At 39.3% G+C, this 18,674-nt stretch overlaps 1 protein-coding gene across 3 annotated transcripts in view; it reads left to right on the plus strand.

The window, feature by feature from the left end:
- syk (spleen tyrosine kinase) overlaps positions 1 to 16,446 on the plus strand; it is a 33,837-nt gene extending 17,391 nt beyond the window's left edge. For 2 of the 3 annotated variants that reach the window (XM_042059384.1, XM_042059386.1), the window contains exons 4-14: positions 2,218 to 2,356; positions 2,803 to 2,887; positions 3,872 to 3,909; positions 5,519 to 5,587; positions 7,972 to 8,035; positions 8,419 to 8,578; positions 8,981 to 9,190; positions 9,752 to 9,944; positions 10,621 to 10,761; positions 13,635 to 13,747; positions 15,033 to 16,446. In XM_042059384.1, coding sequence (XP_041915318.1) covers positions 2,218 to 2,356; positions 2,803 to 2,887; positions 3,872 to 3,909; positions 5,519 to 5,587; positions 7,972 to 8,035; positions 8,419 to 8,578; positions 8,981 to 9,190; positions 9,752 to 9,944; positions 10,621 to 10,761; positions 13,635 to 13,747; positions 15,033 to 15,108 — 1,288 coding nt within the window. In that variant the 3' untranslated portion in view covers positions 15,109 to 16,446. The remainder of the gene's footprint in view (positions 1 to 2,217; positions 2,357 to 2,802; positions 2,888 to 3,871; positions 3,910 to 5,518; positions 5,588 to 7,971; positions 8,036 to 8,418; positions 8,579 to 8,980; positions 9,191 to 9,751; positions 9,945 to 10,620; positions 10,762 to 13,634; positions 13,748 to 15,032) is intronic. The other variant, XM_042059385.1, reaches the window with a different exon arrangement.
- The last annotated feature ends 2,228 nt before the right edge of the window (positions 16,447 to 18,674 follow it).

An 18,674-nucleotide genomic window follows, 5' to 3' on the forward strand; every position in this document is an offset into this window, starting at 1 on the left:
ACAAAAAAATGAGCGTCACGTCATTGACCCGTTATTAATTTGAAAATACAAAAATACCCACACAATAATCATGGTATACCAACTTTTAAAAGAAACTACATATACGGTAATTGAAAAATATCCCCAAGAGACAAGAAGTACTATTTTCTGATTGGCTGGCAGAGGGCTATTAATTTTGTACATCGGAGCTCCTATGAAGTAGATCTGGTAAAAAAATGTAACCAGCTCCCCATATCAATGTAAACAATGATTGAACTGACAAGAAGCAAACTTCGCAACAGTGGAATCAACTGTAACATAGCAAACTACCCACCACCATTTCCGTAAGCAATGAATGTACTGTAGTACGACAAATTTAACAGGTCGGACTCTTTTTAAACTGAACTGCATTTCCCTTTTTGTGCTATAAATGCATGCCTATTGCCTACATACATGACTGACAACATGGGGGACAAACAGAATATCATCCTGTAAGGTGTCCCGATATATACAGAATTAATTAACGTGGTGAAGAAAACTCTTTTCGCATCAGGGAGGTCTTTGCGTCTGTCTTCTCCATTATTTCTGCATACCTCGGCGGATGTTATCCCTCCATTAAGTGGTATTAATACTATCCTGTAGTGAGAATGAACTCAGTGAATCAGCCAGTAGGTACTCAAGGTCATGGGGTCAAAGGTCATCATATGGGGTCCATGTCCTAATGTTCTCCCTCAGTATCTTATCTGTATCGTTTTCAAATTTTAGACTTGTAGCTCTAAGACACTCCTGACAATTCAAGCTCCTGAAGTTAGTTACTTTTTTTTCAACTTTCAATGTCCTAAGGGGATGATGAAACAGAAAAGACAGATATAATGTTTTTAAGTTGTCTACAGGATGAAATTGGCGGCACAAACAAAAAAATTGGGTTTACAGCCCATGTTGACCATTTTGGCTCCCTCAGTTGACTTTTCTTTTAATTTGTTCCAACTTCAGACATGTCCAGAGGGGATCGTAAAAGAGAAAAGTGGGATCTAACAATGGTTGGTCACAATGTGGCAAACTACTGCAAGAAAAAGGAAAAATGGGTTCACATTTTATGCTGTCCTTCCAAAAGGGTAATGAGATTAGTATTTTTATGGACAACTTGCTACTTAGGTCAACTTTAGAGCTGAATATACTGTAGGGAATTTCCCAAGGGTTATTATCACCCTATTCTTATGGAGTAACCCCATGGCAACAAGAAACAGCAAAGAAAAAAAACTTTAACCGACAAAACCAGATTCACCAAGATTCTGGCCTTTGGCTCCCGGACTATGACAAGCATATGTTATTGTCATGGTTTTAGGTAGTATATTTAACTGAGAGATGATATTTTGGCTTATTAGAGAAGAAAATTACAGATTTGTCTTAAGTATTTAAGTATTTGAAATACTCTAAATACAATCACTCAAAGTATTTTGTTACAAACTACATTAGATTTGTTCCAATCCTGCAAAATACATAAAATTGAAATACTGCCCGTGTCTGAATATAGCCATTGTTTTTAGGTTACATTGTCTGTATGGTGAAGTTATAATCAGACTTCTAGCAATGCAAAGCAGAAGAATCAGTTGGCAATGGATTGGAAGTGACTGCTTTTCAATCCATATATGTAATGCATTTTCTGGCTATGACAAGATAACCTACATACAATAAGTGTGTCAAATAGCATTAAAGTATATTAAATAAAATATATTTCAATTGGGCTGTTAAAATATGGTTGCCTATATGATTAGCCTACAGAGGAGGAGGAAAGCAAACAGGCATAAAGGATACAAAAAAACAAATAAAGTAACTTGTTACTTGAGTAATTTATTAACAACATTTTTTTTTTTACTTTTACTTGAGTAGATTTCTCAGATTTCTCTTTTACTCAAGTCATTTTTAAAGGGAATAATTGTACTTTTACTTGAGTATAGATGTTCAGTACTCTACCCACCACTGCTCTCGGTGTAGTACTGTAGAGTAAGTCTGATGAAGAAGTAAAGCTGATAATTGCACGTTCCATTCAACCTGCCTCCATCTTCTCTTCTCTTCTTTTCTCTTTTCTTGTCTTCTCTTCTCTTCTGTTATCCACTCTCAACTCTTTTCTTTTCTCCTCTTCTGTTCTTTCTCTTCTGTTCTCTCTTCTCTGCTCCCCCTCTCCTCCCTCCTCTGCTATCCACTCACGACTCCTCTCTTCTCTTCTCGTTCATCCAGAATCAGACAGAGGGATAGCAACGGCTCCTATGCCCTCTGTCTCCTCCATGATGGGCAGGTCATGCATTACCGCATCGACAAAGACAAAGCTGGCAAGCTCTCCATACCTGATGGCAAGAAGTTTGACACACTGTGGCAGGTAATAGATTGCATTTGTCTCCTCTGGTCAGTAGAGTTCTTAGAGTTTAGACTTTAATAAGGATTTCTATTAAGTGAGTAAATTAATGTGTTTCATTTGATGGATAAAACCATTACTTTATTATTACAAATGATGACAATAAATCCTACTTTGTTCACCACATGCATGAAAGCATTTCCATTGTTGATAATTCATACTAATAGGATATAAGTCCATATCATGATGTTAGGGTATACCATGCATATTGAGTTCTTGTTATTGCTGAAAAATATGCTAATATCAGCTACTCTATGGCCTAGTTATATATAGGAGGAAATATGCTGTGGACTGTAAAAACTGTAAAGAACTGACATGGTCACACATCTAAGTGTTGCACACAGTGTTAGTAGCATACGTGTTTGTGAAGTGTGTGTGTGTTTGTGTGTCTTGCCTTGTTTCTCTGGCAGCTGGTGGAGCACTACTCTTACAAGCCAGATGGGCTCCTGCGAATTCTCACTGAGCCCTGCTCACGGCCCGAGGGAGCGTCCAACGGTACAGTAGCGTCCCTTCAGTGTGGTCTGATGGTCAAATGGGAGGGGTGGGCTGATGGATAGATGGATGGGTGGATGGATAGATGGATGGTGGATAGATGGATGGTGGATAGATAGATGGATGGTGGATAGATAGATGGTGGATAGATGGATAGGTGGATGGTGGATAGATGGATGGGTGGATGGTGGATAGATGGATGGGCGGATGGATAGATGGATGGTGGATAGATGGATGGTGGATAGATGGATAGGTGGATGGTGGATAGATGGATGGGTGGATGGTGGATAGATGGATGGATGAATAATGGAAGGATGGATGGATGGGTGGGTAGATCTGGATGGATGGATGGATGGTGGATAGGTAGAGTGGTGGATGGGTGAATGGATGGGTGGGTGGATAGATGGATGAATGGTGGATAGATGGATAGATGGATGGTGGATAGGTTGATGGATGGATGGGTGGATGACTAGATAGATGGGTGGATGGATAGATGGATGAATAAATTATGGAAGGATGGGTGGGTAGATGGATGGATGGATGGATAGATGGATGCTGGATGAATAGATAGATGGGTAGATGGATAGATGAATTATGGAAGTATGGATGGATGGATGGCTAGATGGATGAGTGGATAGATGGATGGATGAATGGATGGTGGATGGATAGATAGATGGGTAGATGGATGGGTGGATGGATAGATAGATGGGTAGATGGATGGGTGGAGGGATGAATGGATGGATGGATGGATATATGGTGGATGGATGGATACGGCCATCATTGCTATACATTTTATTATGCAATTCCATGAGTCTAAACCTAATTCTTTCTTAAATCTCAACTACTGGCAACAGCATATAAACTGTACTTACTGTATGTATTGATGAAGTGTATAGACTTTACTAGGAATAAAATAATTTCAGGTGGATGGATAGATTGAGATAGTTGAGTCAAGTATTAACGAACATGTTTGTCATTGGTATGCAGATATAGGCCGGCCAGCTCTACCAAACAACCATCCTGGGGTAAGTGACACATCATTTACAATGTCTTAAGTAAAGAAAGAAAGAGATTTGTCAGTAAGCAAATGATTTGGATATACCAGACCCAAGAGACATCCACTGTTTTTAAAGGAGAAATCCGGCCAATTTTTACATGGATCTTGATCGCTAGATGTTGCCGAGTACTGTCAATAGGAAAAACAACGACCAAAATCTGTGCTACCGAACTGGAGTAACTGCAGTTAATGGCCAGTACTCCCATTGAGCTACGATGCTAGGTTTGGGGGCATCATCTAAACGTGCCTTTTTTGCCTCTTAACAGGCTCAAAATGTCATTAAAAGGTCTATACAAAATAAACAGAAACGATGCATGTTCTACTCATTAGCTGTGAAGAAAGCATCTAGTGTAAATTCAAAGATTTGTTCATTATTTTTGCCATCGACAGTACTCTGTGACGTCTAACGATCAAGATCCATGTAAAAATCGTCCGGATTTCTCCTTTAAGGGGATTTCCAAGCAGTAAACAGCAGTGGTTGAGGAAAGATTTCTCACCTAGTACCAGACTTGACCACTGCTTCTGAAATCCCCCTAAAGATAGGGAGCCTGTCTCTGGCACTAGTAGGCTACCTGCACCACCTAATGTTTTAGGTGATTCCTCATTTGGTTCAGGAGTCTGTTGCCCTGTTTGGTATTCAATAATAACATAAATTGTACTGAACCGAAGGTCTCAAGTCTCCTATCTCCCCTCTCCTTTCCCTATCCTCTTCCATAATTTTGTTAAGAGGACATGGGTCATATTCTCTGACAAATAATTATGTGATGAGTGCACAGTACACTTTAATAAACCATTTACAAACAGTTACTTTAACCATTGACAATACAAGACCGAGAAAACAATGTTAGCAGGGATATATGTGCCATTTTAGCTTGGTTATAAGCAGTTAACTGTACAATGTGAATATGGTGACTTCTTAATCCACTACTGTGTCTACACAATTGCAATACGGCAATAAACAGCCTATTAATAATTAACTCTTTCAGCCAGTCTATGTAGAAACAGAGTCAACATTATTAAGTTTCCGTATTGTTCACAACAGTCTTGAAACAGGGAAGCAATTCTCTCTCCAAATAAATGTGTGCTTATCAACTTCCTGTGCTTGGGAAAAAAAAAAACTCTTATTGCTCCTGGAAATCACATGCATGTTGGATAAAGGCTTAAGTGTTGCAAGTGTGATGACAGTGATAGTCTGCGCTGATCACATGACAGGAAGCACCAGTGATAAAGTAGCCTACACAGCCATGAGGAAATGACTAACATTGACTAAGACCACGGACAAGCATAATGGCGGAGTTATGTTGTTTTTATATGGTGTGCAGATGTCCGCTCATTACTGAGATTCATAGTGTGATTTACAAAGGCAATATTACTTTTGTTGTCATACCTAAGCATGAAATGTGATGATGATGGAAAAACCATAACAGAAAACAATATCTGTGGACTACATATTTTGTTGCAGAATTAACTAACATCTTCCTACTTTAACATGCACGTCACAATCCTAGTGAATCTAACCGAAAGTATTACAAAGGACTAAAAACGAATAACCCTCTTTCAAAATTGTGGTTTTGTAGCAAGGAGCCACAGGTGGATTACTCACAAGAATCAAATCCTACTCCTTCCCCATACCTGGCTCCAAAAAGGTGCACTAACATGCCATATCCCCCTCCTCTCTCTCTCCACCTCTCTGTCTCTCATTACTGGTGGTGCGGCATGGTTCATCTACTAACTCTCACCATTTTTTTACCATAAATGGAATTTATTTTCGCTACTAACATATGTGTGGGATTGCCAAGTCTCCCTTATATCTTTCATTAATGTGTTCCTAGTGAATGATATTAACCTCATCCCTTTTAATTATCATTTAATTCCCATTCAATGTTAAGGAAATATTTAGTTTGACACTTACAGTTTGATATTGTGGGTATAGTAATTCCTTTGTAGCAAATGTTGCAGACGCATACTGTACTGCTAATCCTTGACATTTGGTTAATGCATGAAGGTGCATGCACTTTCTAAAATGGCATATATGTGTGATGCCTCTGTAATAGGGGTTGTCAATATTGAAGGCCATGTACTTGTGACTAGTTTGATGACTGAGGATCCCAAAGACTTTCACCTCTGGGGTGGGATTTTAAACACCAGGTTCTGTTCTGCTGTGAATGCATGGTAACCTTCAGAGGGTACACCCAAGTTCATAAAGATCCCAAAACCTTTTGCACTTCTATTGGTCTTCAGAAAAGAATGATCTCCCTGAAGTTATCCTTCAAAAGACTCTCTAGGAGAATCACTTATCATTAGATCACTAATGCTAAAGTAATAATTAAATAACTAAACAATTAAAATCTGATGATTACTGTAAGCTTTATGATAAAGTTCAGGGTTCACCGTAGATCACAGATAGTCTCTAGAGGTTTGCAGGAGGAGTCCAGAATACATGTATGTCCCCTTTATTAGACTTACCACAGGAAGTTGCTGTTTCCACAACTGCACACTTCCCCATTTTCTGGCCCTATCATAAACCACTCTAGAATTGTTTTGAATGTAGCAAAAGCTGAGGACATGCTACCTCTATGACTGGAAGTTCTTTCTGGGGCACATGGGATCTATTGTTCTGTACTGGCCTCTTGTGGTCCTTGATAGTGCTTACCCCGTTCAAGGCATAATACAAGGAATACAAGAAACCTGATAGTTTCATAGATGTACAGGACAGTTTTTTTAATGCCATAATTTAAATATAATATTATGTAATAATATGATTGATTAATTGATTGATTGGTTCATTAATTAATGAATTACTTAATTAGTATATTCATTTATTACACTTTGCTTATAAGCCATTATTCTTTATGTGTGAAATAATTTCTTACTTAAAATGATCTTACCATTATGTAATGCATTATACTCATACACACAGTTAAATTCCCACATGAATGTAACATTACTAGTGCAGTGTGAAATCTGGTTCCACATCATAGTTTATATCAATTAATTAATTGTTTTTTCTATTTCATAATTTATTTAATATTTAATTTTCCAATTTATAAAAAATATTGTCATTTCTGTAAGACTGCACCACTGTAATGCACTCATTCATCTGTGAAACCCTGTTGGCATTTCGATTCTCCATTTGAAATGCAGTTCATTTTCATAGCAAGTTAACATTTTCATGAATCAAAGGAAGCTAATGAGTGAAAGCCTGCTTGTGTGCCAGTCTTTCCATCTCCTCCATCCTGTCTCTCTCTCACGTGTGAACCCTCTGTGTGATGGCTGCCCTCTACTGCCCCCTGAGACTCATCCTGAGACTCCTTTCCTTCATGCCCAGCCACCGCGTGTGTTTACGGAAGACAGATCGGGATGAAAAGCTCAAAAACCATTTTCATCCATAGGTCTTCTTTGCATCGCATCTGTATGGATTCTTTGAAGTAGAATGACTTCATCATAAATCGATTTCTTGAATGAAATTAAATGTCTGAGGGATCCATACAGGGTGGCCATGAAGGAAACTTGAACCATTTCCAAAGAGATGCAACCTGATGTGTGTGTGTGTGTGTGTTGAGCTTGTGTGGACTTTCAGGTTGCATGGAGTCTGATCTGGCCCTCATTGTGTGCACTTTACAGACACATTTTTGTTTGTTTGTGTGTGTGTGTGTTACTGTGTTTGTGTGTGTTTGTGTGTGTGTGCGTGTGCTTGTGTGTGTGTGTGTGTGTGTGTGTGTGTGTGTGTGTGTGTGTGTGTACTGTATGTGTGTGAGTGTGTGTGCTTGAAGGAGGATGAGTTCCAGGTTCAGAAAGTCAAAGTTCCTTCACAGATATGTGCCTAGCTTGTGTGACTTTTCTTGACTGGCCCAGATTTAGAGAAACCTTCACTTTCTGAACTTGAACCTGAATATTATCATTCAGTTTGTGTGTGTGTGTGTGTGTGTGTGTGTGTGTGTGTGTGTGTGTGTGTGTGTGTGTGTGTGTGTGTGTGTGTTGTGCTCTTCTCTGTCACCTCATCTAATCTACTGCTTTAATTCGACCACAGAAAAACCCCACTCGTAAAACACCAAACGACAATCCTTATGAAACGAGGGGTCCCAATACTACCGGTGAGGACACATGTTTGTTGGTTTGCGTTGTTTGCTTGTTTGTTTTTAGACCACATTCTCACGCCTTACTTGAGGTGATGATAAGAAGAAAAAGCATTATCACAAAAATGTGTGATGCATTACATTATAGTAATGGGCTAAATCACACCCTTCTCCTCTTTCTCCTTTCCTACCTTTCCTTCTTCTGACCTTTTTCTCTCTTTCTCCCCCTTGACCCCCCCCCACACACACACACACACAATCTCTCTCTCTCTCTCTCTGTCTCCCTTCTCTCAATCCTCTTTCACCACCTTGACTTCTCTTTCCTTGTCTCCTCTCGCCCTTATCTCTCTCTCTCTCTCTCTCTCTCTCTCTCTGCCTTACTGTATCTCTCCATGTCATAGATGCCATGCCCATGGACACTGAGGTGTACGAGAGTCCGTATGCGGACCCTGACGAGCTACGGCAGACCCACGTGGACCGCAGTCAGCTGTTCCTGGAGGATGGAGAGCTGGGCTCCGGGAACTTCGGCACCGTCCTCAAGGGAATCTACACCATGAGGAAGTGCGTCTGACACAGTCACTCGGTGGTTTCCCCCCCTGCTGCTCTTTTACCGTAAAAAGCCCCCAAACCGTAGGAACACAGAGGTCATATACCAAAAGAATGAACCATATACAGTGCATGTATGGATTTGAATAGAGGAGAGAATTACAGAGTACACATCACTCAAAATCATCGGTAACCTGTAATTGAACCCAACATACTGTCAGTATGGAATTTATTGTAGAGTAATAGAAAATAATGCAGCTAAATAACAGAGCTAGGCTATATGTTGTGTTATATGTGATCATAATACATTGTGAATAGAAACATTCTTGCAGTATTGCCTTGTGCCAAGCAGAGGCCTCATGCAGAAGAAGGGTTCATGTTGGGCCTTTTTTTTTTTTTCTTGGTCTGCCGGTGCAGGACCAAGAAGCCGGTGGCGGTGAAGATCCTGAAGAACGACGACAACAACGCGGCGGTGCGCGATGAGATGCTGAGAGAGGCCAACGTCATGCAGCAGCTGGACAACCCCTACATCGTGCGTATGATCGGCATCTGCGAGGCCGAGAACCTCATGCTGGTCATGGAGCTGGCCGAGCTGGGCCCGTTGCACAAGTACCTGCAGAGGCACAAGTGAGTTGTTTGTCTGTTGTTTTACTTGTTTTGTTTGTTTGTTTGTTTGTTTTCTTTAATTTTCTTGTTATGAGCAGAGACCTGGAGACCCTCTGTTTGTTTTTGTTTTTATTTTTCTGTTTTTTCCCCCTTTATATTCTTCTTTTTTTCTTTCTTTCTTTCTTTCTTTCTTTCTTTCTTGTCTTACTCCTTTTCTTTCTTACATTTTTTCTTTCATTTCCTTGTTGTCTTTCCCTCACTCTACATGTTGACATGTTGATTAAGAGGACCAACATGTATATTTAAACTGAATGCTTGAAGCTTAAGTAGCAAACACCTCAATTTCCCTAGATCAGATAAGACCACTCTTTTTGCTGTCATCAGCTGTAACTCACGGAGTGAACTTGAAATTCAAGCCTCATAGATCCTCGTAGTATTATGATCCGTTGCTCTTCTTGCATAAGGAACATCCTTCTGGTATTTATGTAACTTACTGTATCCACATTGATGAATGCCTTTATAAATCTTTGAAGAACCAGGTTATCCCTCCAGGTAACCAGTCATGTGTCTTCTTCTCCACAGAATGAGTGTCTCCAGTAAGAACATCACTGAGTTGGTACACCAGGTGTCCATGGGGATGAAGTACCTTGAGGAGCACAATTTTGTCCACAGGGACCTGGCTGCCCGGAACGTGTTGCTGGTCACCCAGCACTATGCCAAAATCAGCGACTTTGGCCTCTCCAAAGCCCTGACGGAGGAGGAGAACTATTACAAGGTTGGCCTGATCCCCCCCTGATCAAATCAGCACTGTTTCTGTTTCTGTGAGATGGTCAGATCAGGTTCACAATGAACTGTTGACCTTAGCTCATGTTTATAATTAACTGTTGAATTGAGGAAATCAGTTCATGTTCGCTGATAAACGTGCCTCTTCAAAGCCCTCACAGAGAAGGAGAACTATTCCAAGGTTAGTTCAGGTACAGGAAAGAGAGCCATAATCAGCACTGGTTTCCCCTGAGCCCTCAGTGGTAGACTATTTACAACTTTAGTACCTGAGACAAGGTCAGTTCATGTTCAGGGTAGTGTTCCAAAATCAGTAACAGTGGCCTCTTCACAGAACTCGCAGAGGAAGTGAACTGTGACAACACAGGCCTACTGTAGATTCCTGAAAGAAGTGCCATAGTTGGAAATACAGTAGGTTCAGTGTGGCCTCTGGTGGATGCATGAGTGAACTGCATTTTGAGTAAGCTGCTTTTTGTTTGTACCATGTGTGTGTGTGTGTGTGTGTGTGTGTGTGTGCGTGTGCGTGTGTGTGTGTGTGTGTGTATCCACCCCACCCAAGCAACTGAGAAACTGCCCAGTAGTATCCATAATCCCTGCCACAGAGTACTGGTGTACACGTTAACATTTCTTCTGCTGCCCTTCGGGGCCTTGTCTCCTCTCCTCTTGTCCAGGCCAAAGCTCATGGGAAGTGGCCAGTGAAGTGGTACGCCCCTGAGTGCATGAACTACTTCAAGTTCTCCTGTAAGAGTGACGTCTGGAGCTTTGGGGTTCTCATGTGGGAGGCCTACTCATACGGCCAGAAACCCTACAAGGTACTACATGTCTCTCAGTCGGTTAACATGCCCATGCACTGTATGTATTTCAACCTTAATATTAGATTAAATTAGATTAGATTCAACTTTGCAGAGTACAAGTACAAAGATAACGAAATGCAGTTTGCGTCTAACCAGAAGTGCAAAAAAGCAGAAAAGTGCAATGTGATATACAAAGTATAGACAGGTGGTGCATAGACAGGACAAGAAATAAAGTGCAGTGTAGACAGTAGTATACAGTTAGTTTAAAGAAGGTGGTTTAGAGTAATATAAATTAAATAGAACTATGTGCAGTGTATTACCAGTTACCTTATAAGAACAGAATAAATATGGCTATGTAATATGAACAATGTATGAACAACCTGTACAGATATGTGCAATGTAGTAGCAGTACAATTATAATAGTAGTAGGAATAATACAGATATATGCAGTGTATTAACAGAATATATTATAAGAAAAACAGAATAAATATGGATATTCAGTATGAACCATATAGACAGTTATGTACAGTATGTACAGCTATGTGCAGTGTGGTAACAGTTTAACTAATTCTCGGAAATTCATTGAGGGTAGCCCTCATTTTCAGTGATGCCGACATTGTGATCACAATGAAATACTACATTATGAAATAGAACACCATTGTTGTAGTGAAATGTACAATACTAACAAAAAGACAACACTATAAGAGAAAAAATAAGAAGAAAGGAAAAATGAATTAAAACAATTCCAGTACATTCATTCTGTATGGTATGAATGGACAGACTGTGTGAGAGAGCGAATGACAGTGTAAGTGTCATGTCATTAACCCATTAATGACTAATAACTAAACTTCCTTGATTAAACTTCCTTGAAAAGGCCCATAGGGGTGTCAGACTGGGGGTAAAACCACTACTGATTATAGGGGCCCAAGGGGAGAGGGGGCCTTGAAGTCTGGAATATATTTTATTTGATGGAATGAGGAACATGGGGGCCCATCAGGACTGCCTATGCAGGGGCCCAGGATCTTGTGCTACGCCCCTGGCATTGACTTGATATTTGTTGTGAGACCTCTTAGAACAAGTGGCTACTACTAAAAATTGTGGTTGCACATATATATCGTGCCATAATTGGTAGTAAAAGTTGTATTGTTTTAAAAATGCAAATAATCACAAAAATAAGTTCAACTATCATTTGACATTATATGTTAATTTTTTACTGAAATGGCTCACATATTCTTAAAACACAACTGTTCCTGAATCTAACAGCACCAGCCACAGCACCAGCCAACATTCAGAGTTTCTTATATGTCATGTGAACACCTCACTCATTGACTCCCTCTCTCTCTCTCTCTCTCACACACACACACACAGACACACACAAACACACACACACAACACACACACACACACACACACACACACACACACACACACACACACACACACACACACACACACACGCACACAGCACACACAGAGACAGAGAGACAAGGTGAGAACAATGTAATCAGACACTGTAACAAAAATGTAAGTGCAGGTACATTTTCAGTTACATACAGCGGCGTAGATATGGGGACTTGTCCCTACCAATATTTTGGGATGACAAAATTGTCCCTACCAATATTTTAGTGAACTCATTCATATTAAGTTTGTTGTGAAGATGTAGCCTATTCATTTTCATATTCTCATAAAGTGCACATCTCCAGGACAACCATTTTAGACATGCTATCATTTGAGTGTCTGAAACCGAAGGGGGATTTATCTGACGCGTACGTGAAAGTGTCAAAGCATATGGCTACTTGTTGCTTTCGTGGCAGACTCAGAGAAAGCAAGCACCATGCGGTTGTGGGGTTGTGTCCCTACCAATACTGAGACCAAATCTATGCCATTGGTTACTTATTTCACCTATTGCAGTCGGTCATTATCATTCATTCGAAATGTTAAGCACAATATAATAGACCAGAACTTAACAAATAACAATATGGACTGCAAAATTGCAATACTGAACCAATAACAAGTAAAATGACAATTTTTCTTTGAGAATGTTTATAATACAAGTCTAGCCTGTGTGTGTAAAATTGTTTTTGATGATCTGAAATTCCCAACCTAGTGTTCTAGAGGTATTTTCATGGAAACTCCAAAAAACAACAACTAACTTAACAACTAAAAAGAAAAATAGCTGCTGTAGCCACATACTTTGACCGATATAAAACATTTCAACTGATGTGCTATGCTTAGCTAGTACTTTATGTGCTGCAAAATAATTTTTAAACTTCCACTAAGGATACAGTCTTCCATTTAAATCTTTGGGAATTTGAGCAGAATAGTTTCCATTCTGTGCCACATAAAAGGTGACGGTGTAGATGACAATATTAGTAATATCAGTTAGTAGGTTATAATATATGTCATTGTAATAGTAATTGTGTCATGTCATATAGACTCTAAGATGATTTTTAATTCCACATAGCACAGGTCTGTTTTCTTGCATCTCAGCCTCAAGAAACATGCATCTAAAAACACCATATAACTTATCTCACTTTAGGACTCTAGCCTAAGGCTTCAGCCTCATCAATCTGCACCCTCATACATAACCAGTGTTCAACAATGAGATGATCAATGTGAGGAGAGATGACTCATCCCTCTCTCTTTCTCTCTATCTCTTGTTCTCTCTCTCCCTCTGTCTGTCTGCCTCTGCCTTTTCCTCTCTTGCTTTCTCTTCTCTGTCTGTTTTTCTTTTTTTGTAAATCTCTCTCTCTCTCTCTCTCTCCCTCTGTCTGTCTATCTTTGCCTTTTTTTCTCTTAATTTCTCTTGTCTGTCTGTCTTTCTTTGTAAATATCTCCCTCTTTCTCTCTCTGTCTCTCTCTCTCTCTCTCTCTCTCTCTCTCTTTCTCAGGGCATGAAAGGAAATGAGGTCATCCAGATGATTGAGAGTGGACAGAGGATGGAGGCGCCGGCCAACTGCCCCCCAGAGATTTATGAGCTGATGAAAAAGTGTTGGACATACAAGTAAGAGCCTTGCTCATTCTTATTTGGTTGTCTGGTCTGCATGTGATGTGAGCGAGTGTCAGCAACAAAATCAATTTCATTACCATTTTTTCAATTACAATGTCCTAACTAAAAGTGATGTGACGCAGTGCAGTGCGATGCGGCGCAACGTTTTGAGCAGAACTTTTGTTGAATGCTCTGTTTGTGTTTTCTGTCTGGCGCTCACATTGTTCTGCTTTATTGAACAAGAAACATGACACAATATAGCGGTTTATTTAACGGATGGAACGGATTTATTTGGGTGTTCGCATGCAGTTAGGATAAGCTTTCAGTGTAGGTGCTACGGAGCTATGAAACTTGAACACCGGGGTTTTACCTCATAGTGGGAAAGGGCCATTAGAAATGTTCACTAAAATCCTGTTAATCACAACTGAAATTTGTGCCACAGAAATTATATTTTGAACAGTATGCAGATGTATATCTCCACAGTTTATTGCTAGTCATAGCCCACAAGCTTTATTGTTGTATCAAGATGTTGTTCATTTCTTTTAGCCTGAACAGTCATTCCGATTTCCAAGCAATACTGCTTCTACATCTCACTACATTTCAGCAATTCACCTCAATATTCAATATGCCCATTCTAATCTAGACATTACTGAAATTAAGATTTAATTTATTGGTTTAACATAGCATTAGGAAAACTTAGTGTTTTTACAGTCCTGAATTTAGTCAAACAACAAAAATAAAACTCATAATTAAGGGCATATATAAGACAAGCTAAAATGATCTAAAGGACAAGTGCAGTAAAAGTATATTATAGTATACAGTTTAAGAGCATGTGGGATAAAAGAGAGTTCATGTGTTCATGTTCAAGATCCGGCTTAGAATGCAGATGCTGCAATTTGGTTTTTGAAGATGTTATGAGTAAAAATGAAAAGTCAAAACTCTGACTTCTGAAGAAGACGCATGGGCGTCAAAACGTTAGTCGGTTTGCACTAATTGAAAATCACTTAAAGCTTTGTGTGCTCCGGTCCTGCTCCTTGGTCCTAGATAGACCTTGGGTCTCCTTATTGACTTCTGCGTCCTGTTCCGTGAGCACCAACCAGGCTGAAGCGCAAGTGACCCCCTTCTAATGTTATCAGTAATGTTATCACTTATATACCCCTCCCCCCATTCAATGTATTTCTGTCCACTCACAAAATAACAGATTGACAGGATTATGCAGGATTATTGGTCAGGGGTGACATCTGTAAGGTGTTTGCATGACTCACAGCTTGTGTTGTCTGGTGTCTTTTATTTTATGCAGGGCGGATGAGAGGCCGGGCTTTTCAGTCGTCGAGCCAAGGCTGAGAGATTATTACTATGACATTGCTGCACAGTGATCCCCGAGCAGGAAGACTTAACTGTACCATATAAAGAGCAATCCGACATTTGTACAAGACTGAAGGATTTACTTTTTTTCCCAAAATGACAGCTGTTGCCAGGAAATAAGAAACTCCTTGTAGTTAATCAAGTTGAAAAGACTGTTAAGATGATAAAGGCAATACATTTGATGTATTTTTAGTTATGACAGATTTGTTCCTTAAATATTAATTATTGTCATATGATATCAATAAAGCATGATTTTCTTTTTTCCATGCTACCTTTTAGTAGTTTTTAATTCATAGATGCTTGAGTCTCTCGCTTGTAGTGAAACAATTTACAATTCGGTATGCAATGTTTTATACATGCACAGTAAGATTATGTTTTTGCTTTCAGAACTGCAGTACATATATGCAAATCTAAGTCTGTATGGGTTCTCTTCCTGACATTAGATATGCTATGCAAATATGGGGTACTTTGCTCATTTTACTTTTCTCTGCATTTGTTTTAGCATTTCACAAATATATTGCAATAAAGTCCAGTTTATTTTATGTGCCACTTTCAATGAATACATTTTGCACTGAGGAAAGATATGCAAACTTAAAATACCAAGCTAGTACAACTATACTCATGCAGATGAAGTATTGATGATAATGTGTGTGTTTCTGTGTGTACATTTGAATTTTTGTATAATTTTGTATTTGTAGCAAATGCAGTCGAACACTAGCTGGACAACTATGTTTAACTGCAGTACCAACTTTAATGCTAAAATATTCTATTAACAGAAACAAGTAGAATTTGTACCCTAGTTGGAATTTGTACCCTAGTTGGAATTTGTACCCTAGTTTGCTGTTGATGCTACGAAAGGCATGGACTATCTTCATCTCCATACCTCCATACTAGGGTTACACTAGCAATTCATCTTATGAGTGTTATTTAAATGGTATTTTGTTTGGTATCTTGTTTGACAAGGTTCTGGATGCTGAGTGAGTGTTAAAGTAGAAATATTTAAGCTGTACGTCTTAAAATCACATAATTGGATGGAACCATACATTTCTAAACATAAAATTTAAACCTGCACTAAGCATCACTGCTTGTTTGTCGGAAACATTTATTGAGTGCAACATACTGTGTACACAGTGTACAGGTAAGGTCTACATATCAAGGGAATTCCCTGAGAATTAAATCCATGATCTTGGTTGAGGTTGTGCTGCACTGCATTCGGGATGGATCAGTAATTTTATTTGATATTTTAAACCCTGGCTTCCATAATCTGACCATGCTGTACAAGTGATACTGTGAATGCAAAAATGTATGCCTACTGTATGTTGAATTAAAGAAGATTGATTGATTTCTAACATGGCTTTGTTGTGTTTTTAAGTATAAGTAATTATAGTATATAGTAAGTGAATATACTCTTTTGATCCCGTGAGGGAAATTTGGTCTCTGCATTTATCCCAATCTGTGAATTAGTAAAACATACTGAGCACACAGTGAGGTAAAGCACACACTAATCCCGACGCAGTGAGCTGCCTGCTACAGTGGCGCTCGGGGAGCAGTGAAGGGTTAGGTGCCTTGCTCAAAGGCACTTCAGCCGTTCCTACTGGTCGGGGTTCGAACCGGCAACCCTCCGGTTACAAGTCCGAAGCCCTAACCAGTAGGCCACGGCATTTTTTGATTGTAACATAGAATTACATTTATCAGTAAAAAGAGTGGTAAAAAAAAACCACCCAAAACACTTAATTGTGTGTAGTAACTCCAACATCCAACATTTCACTTAAGAAATATGCCGTTCCTCTTCGTGACACTAGATGGCCCCGGCACTTCATTCTTGTAAAACTACTGGGCACAGTCATTATATGGTTGGGTTTCAAAAACATTATTTTTTGTAAAAATAAAATAAAATGAAAACATTAATACCCCCTATAACCCAAACTGTAATTCTGTCTATTTGATTACTTGTGGAGCATATCATTTCTGTGTCCATTTATATCTTAAAGCCCATTGTAACTGTTGTATATTTCAGAGGGTAAAACCCAACCTTCAGATGGGCCACATGGTGGCACCAACACATTGAATTAAAAACAGTGACATTCAGACGATCATAAAATAATGTTGCTTCCACACCAGTGGAAAATACAGTAGGCCTAACACACAAACAAAAAGAAATATAGATAGATAGATAGATAGATAGATAGATAGATACTGTAGATAGATAGATAGATAGATAGATAGATAGATAGATAAATAGATAGATAGATGTGATGTGTTATGTGATATGTAATATGCTGTATATGACTATATGACTATGGAATAAGGCAACAGCAAACAGGATCCCCCTCTTCAATAGAGATTCTGTAATAGCTGGAGTACAAGTCTGTTCAGTAATCTGAGTGGCCACCCAGGGATGAAGCAGTTAAATAATTCCTGAGAAAATCTTGCAGCAATGCGGTGCAATGCTTTGATGTTAATTAATACAATCTTGACATCTATTTGCATTTCAAAAGGATTTGGTAGCATTTGCATAAGCTGCGCAGGAACACAGGAACCATGCACCTGAACTGAACTTCAACTCTGGGAACTTTCTGTTGACTTCGGTTTAGTTAACATGTGGCTCTGCCCTTTGACCCAAGCTGTTAGTAATCATGATTCATGATAGAATTCTTATGTAATGCCAAGATAAAATCATGTGATTCTTGGGAAGGTTGGGTATTCTTAGGCCAGCTGGCACCTAATCTTTTCTCCACTTTGAATCAGTACTCCATCACTTTGTCTTTTAAGAAGACCTAGAAATCTAATTGCAAAAAATCAAATTCTCTGGGTTCACACAAAGATCACCAGTCTTCCTCTTTCTTGTCAGGGACCAAAGCACAGGGCATAGAGGAATTAGATTCTTCTTCACACATGATGTGTCTGTCCTGCTTCTGAAGGTTGACCTTCTCTCAACTCTATGTCTACAAAACTGTGGTTTAATGTTCCCATTTCAGGATAGGATTATGCCATGATCTGTCTTTAAGTCTCCTCCTCAGAGAACTTGAAAGGTAATTGAAAGGTACACCTCTAAGCTAGTGGTATTTCGCCTGTCATAGCCGACTGCCCATCAAGAGTTCTCTAAAAATTATAAAATTATACTTATATTTCCAGGAGTGTAAAATATGATGGTAGGAGCCAGAGTCTTTTGCTATTGAGCCCTCCACCCATGGAATAATCTTACTTCCTATACCTGAGAAATGGACACATTCTCTCCTTCTAAATCTGGACTTAAAACTTTCCTCTTCATTATTTTCCCCACTGTTAAGAAGGGTGTGCAAAGGTTCGGTACCCACAGCAGAGCCTTTGCTGTTTGGGCTCTGGCATGTCAGTTAGTATAGCCACCCTAATGATAATGTACCAGCATGCACAATCCTTTAGTTACGTTGCTATCGGCTTCGGTTGCCAAGGACCTCTTATGTGTCATGCTGCACAACTTCTCCTTCCTCCTTTCTCTCTGATGTCTGAGTGCTGTGACAAGTTTGTTTTTTTTCAATCTGCCTACAATAGTTTTCCCGTTCTTCCTCCCATTACTTGCTAAGTTGATATCTGTGAC

The sequence above is a fragment of the Alosa sapidissima genome, chromosome 13 (genome assembly GCF_018492685.1).
Source record: "Alosa sapidissima isolate fAloSap1 chromosome 13, fAloSap1.pri, whole genome shotgun sequence".
NCBI lineage: Eukaryota > Metazoa > Chordata > Actinopteri > Clupeiformes > Clupeidae > Alosa > Alosa sapidissima.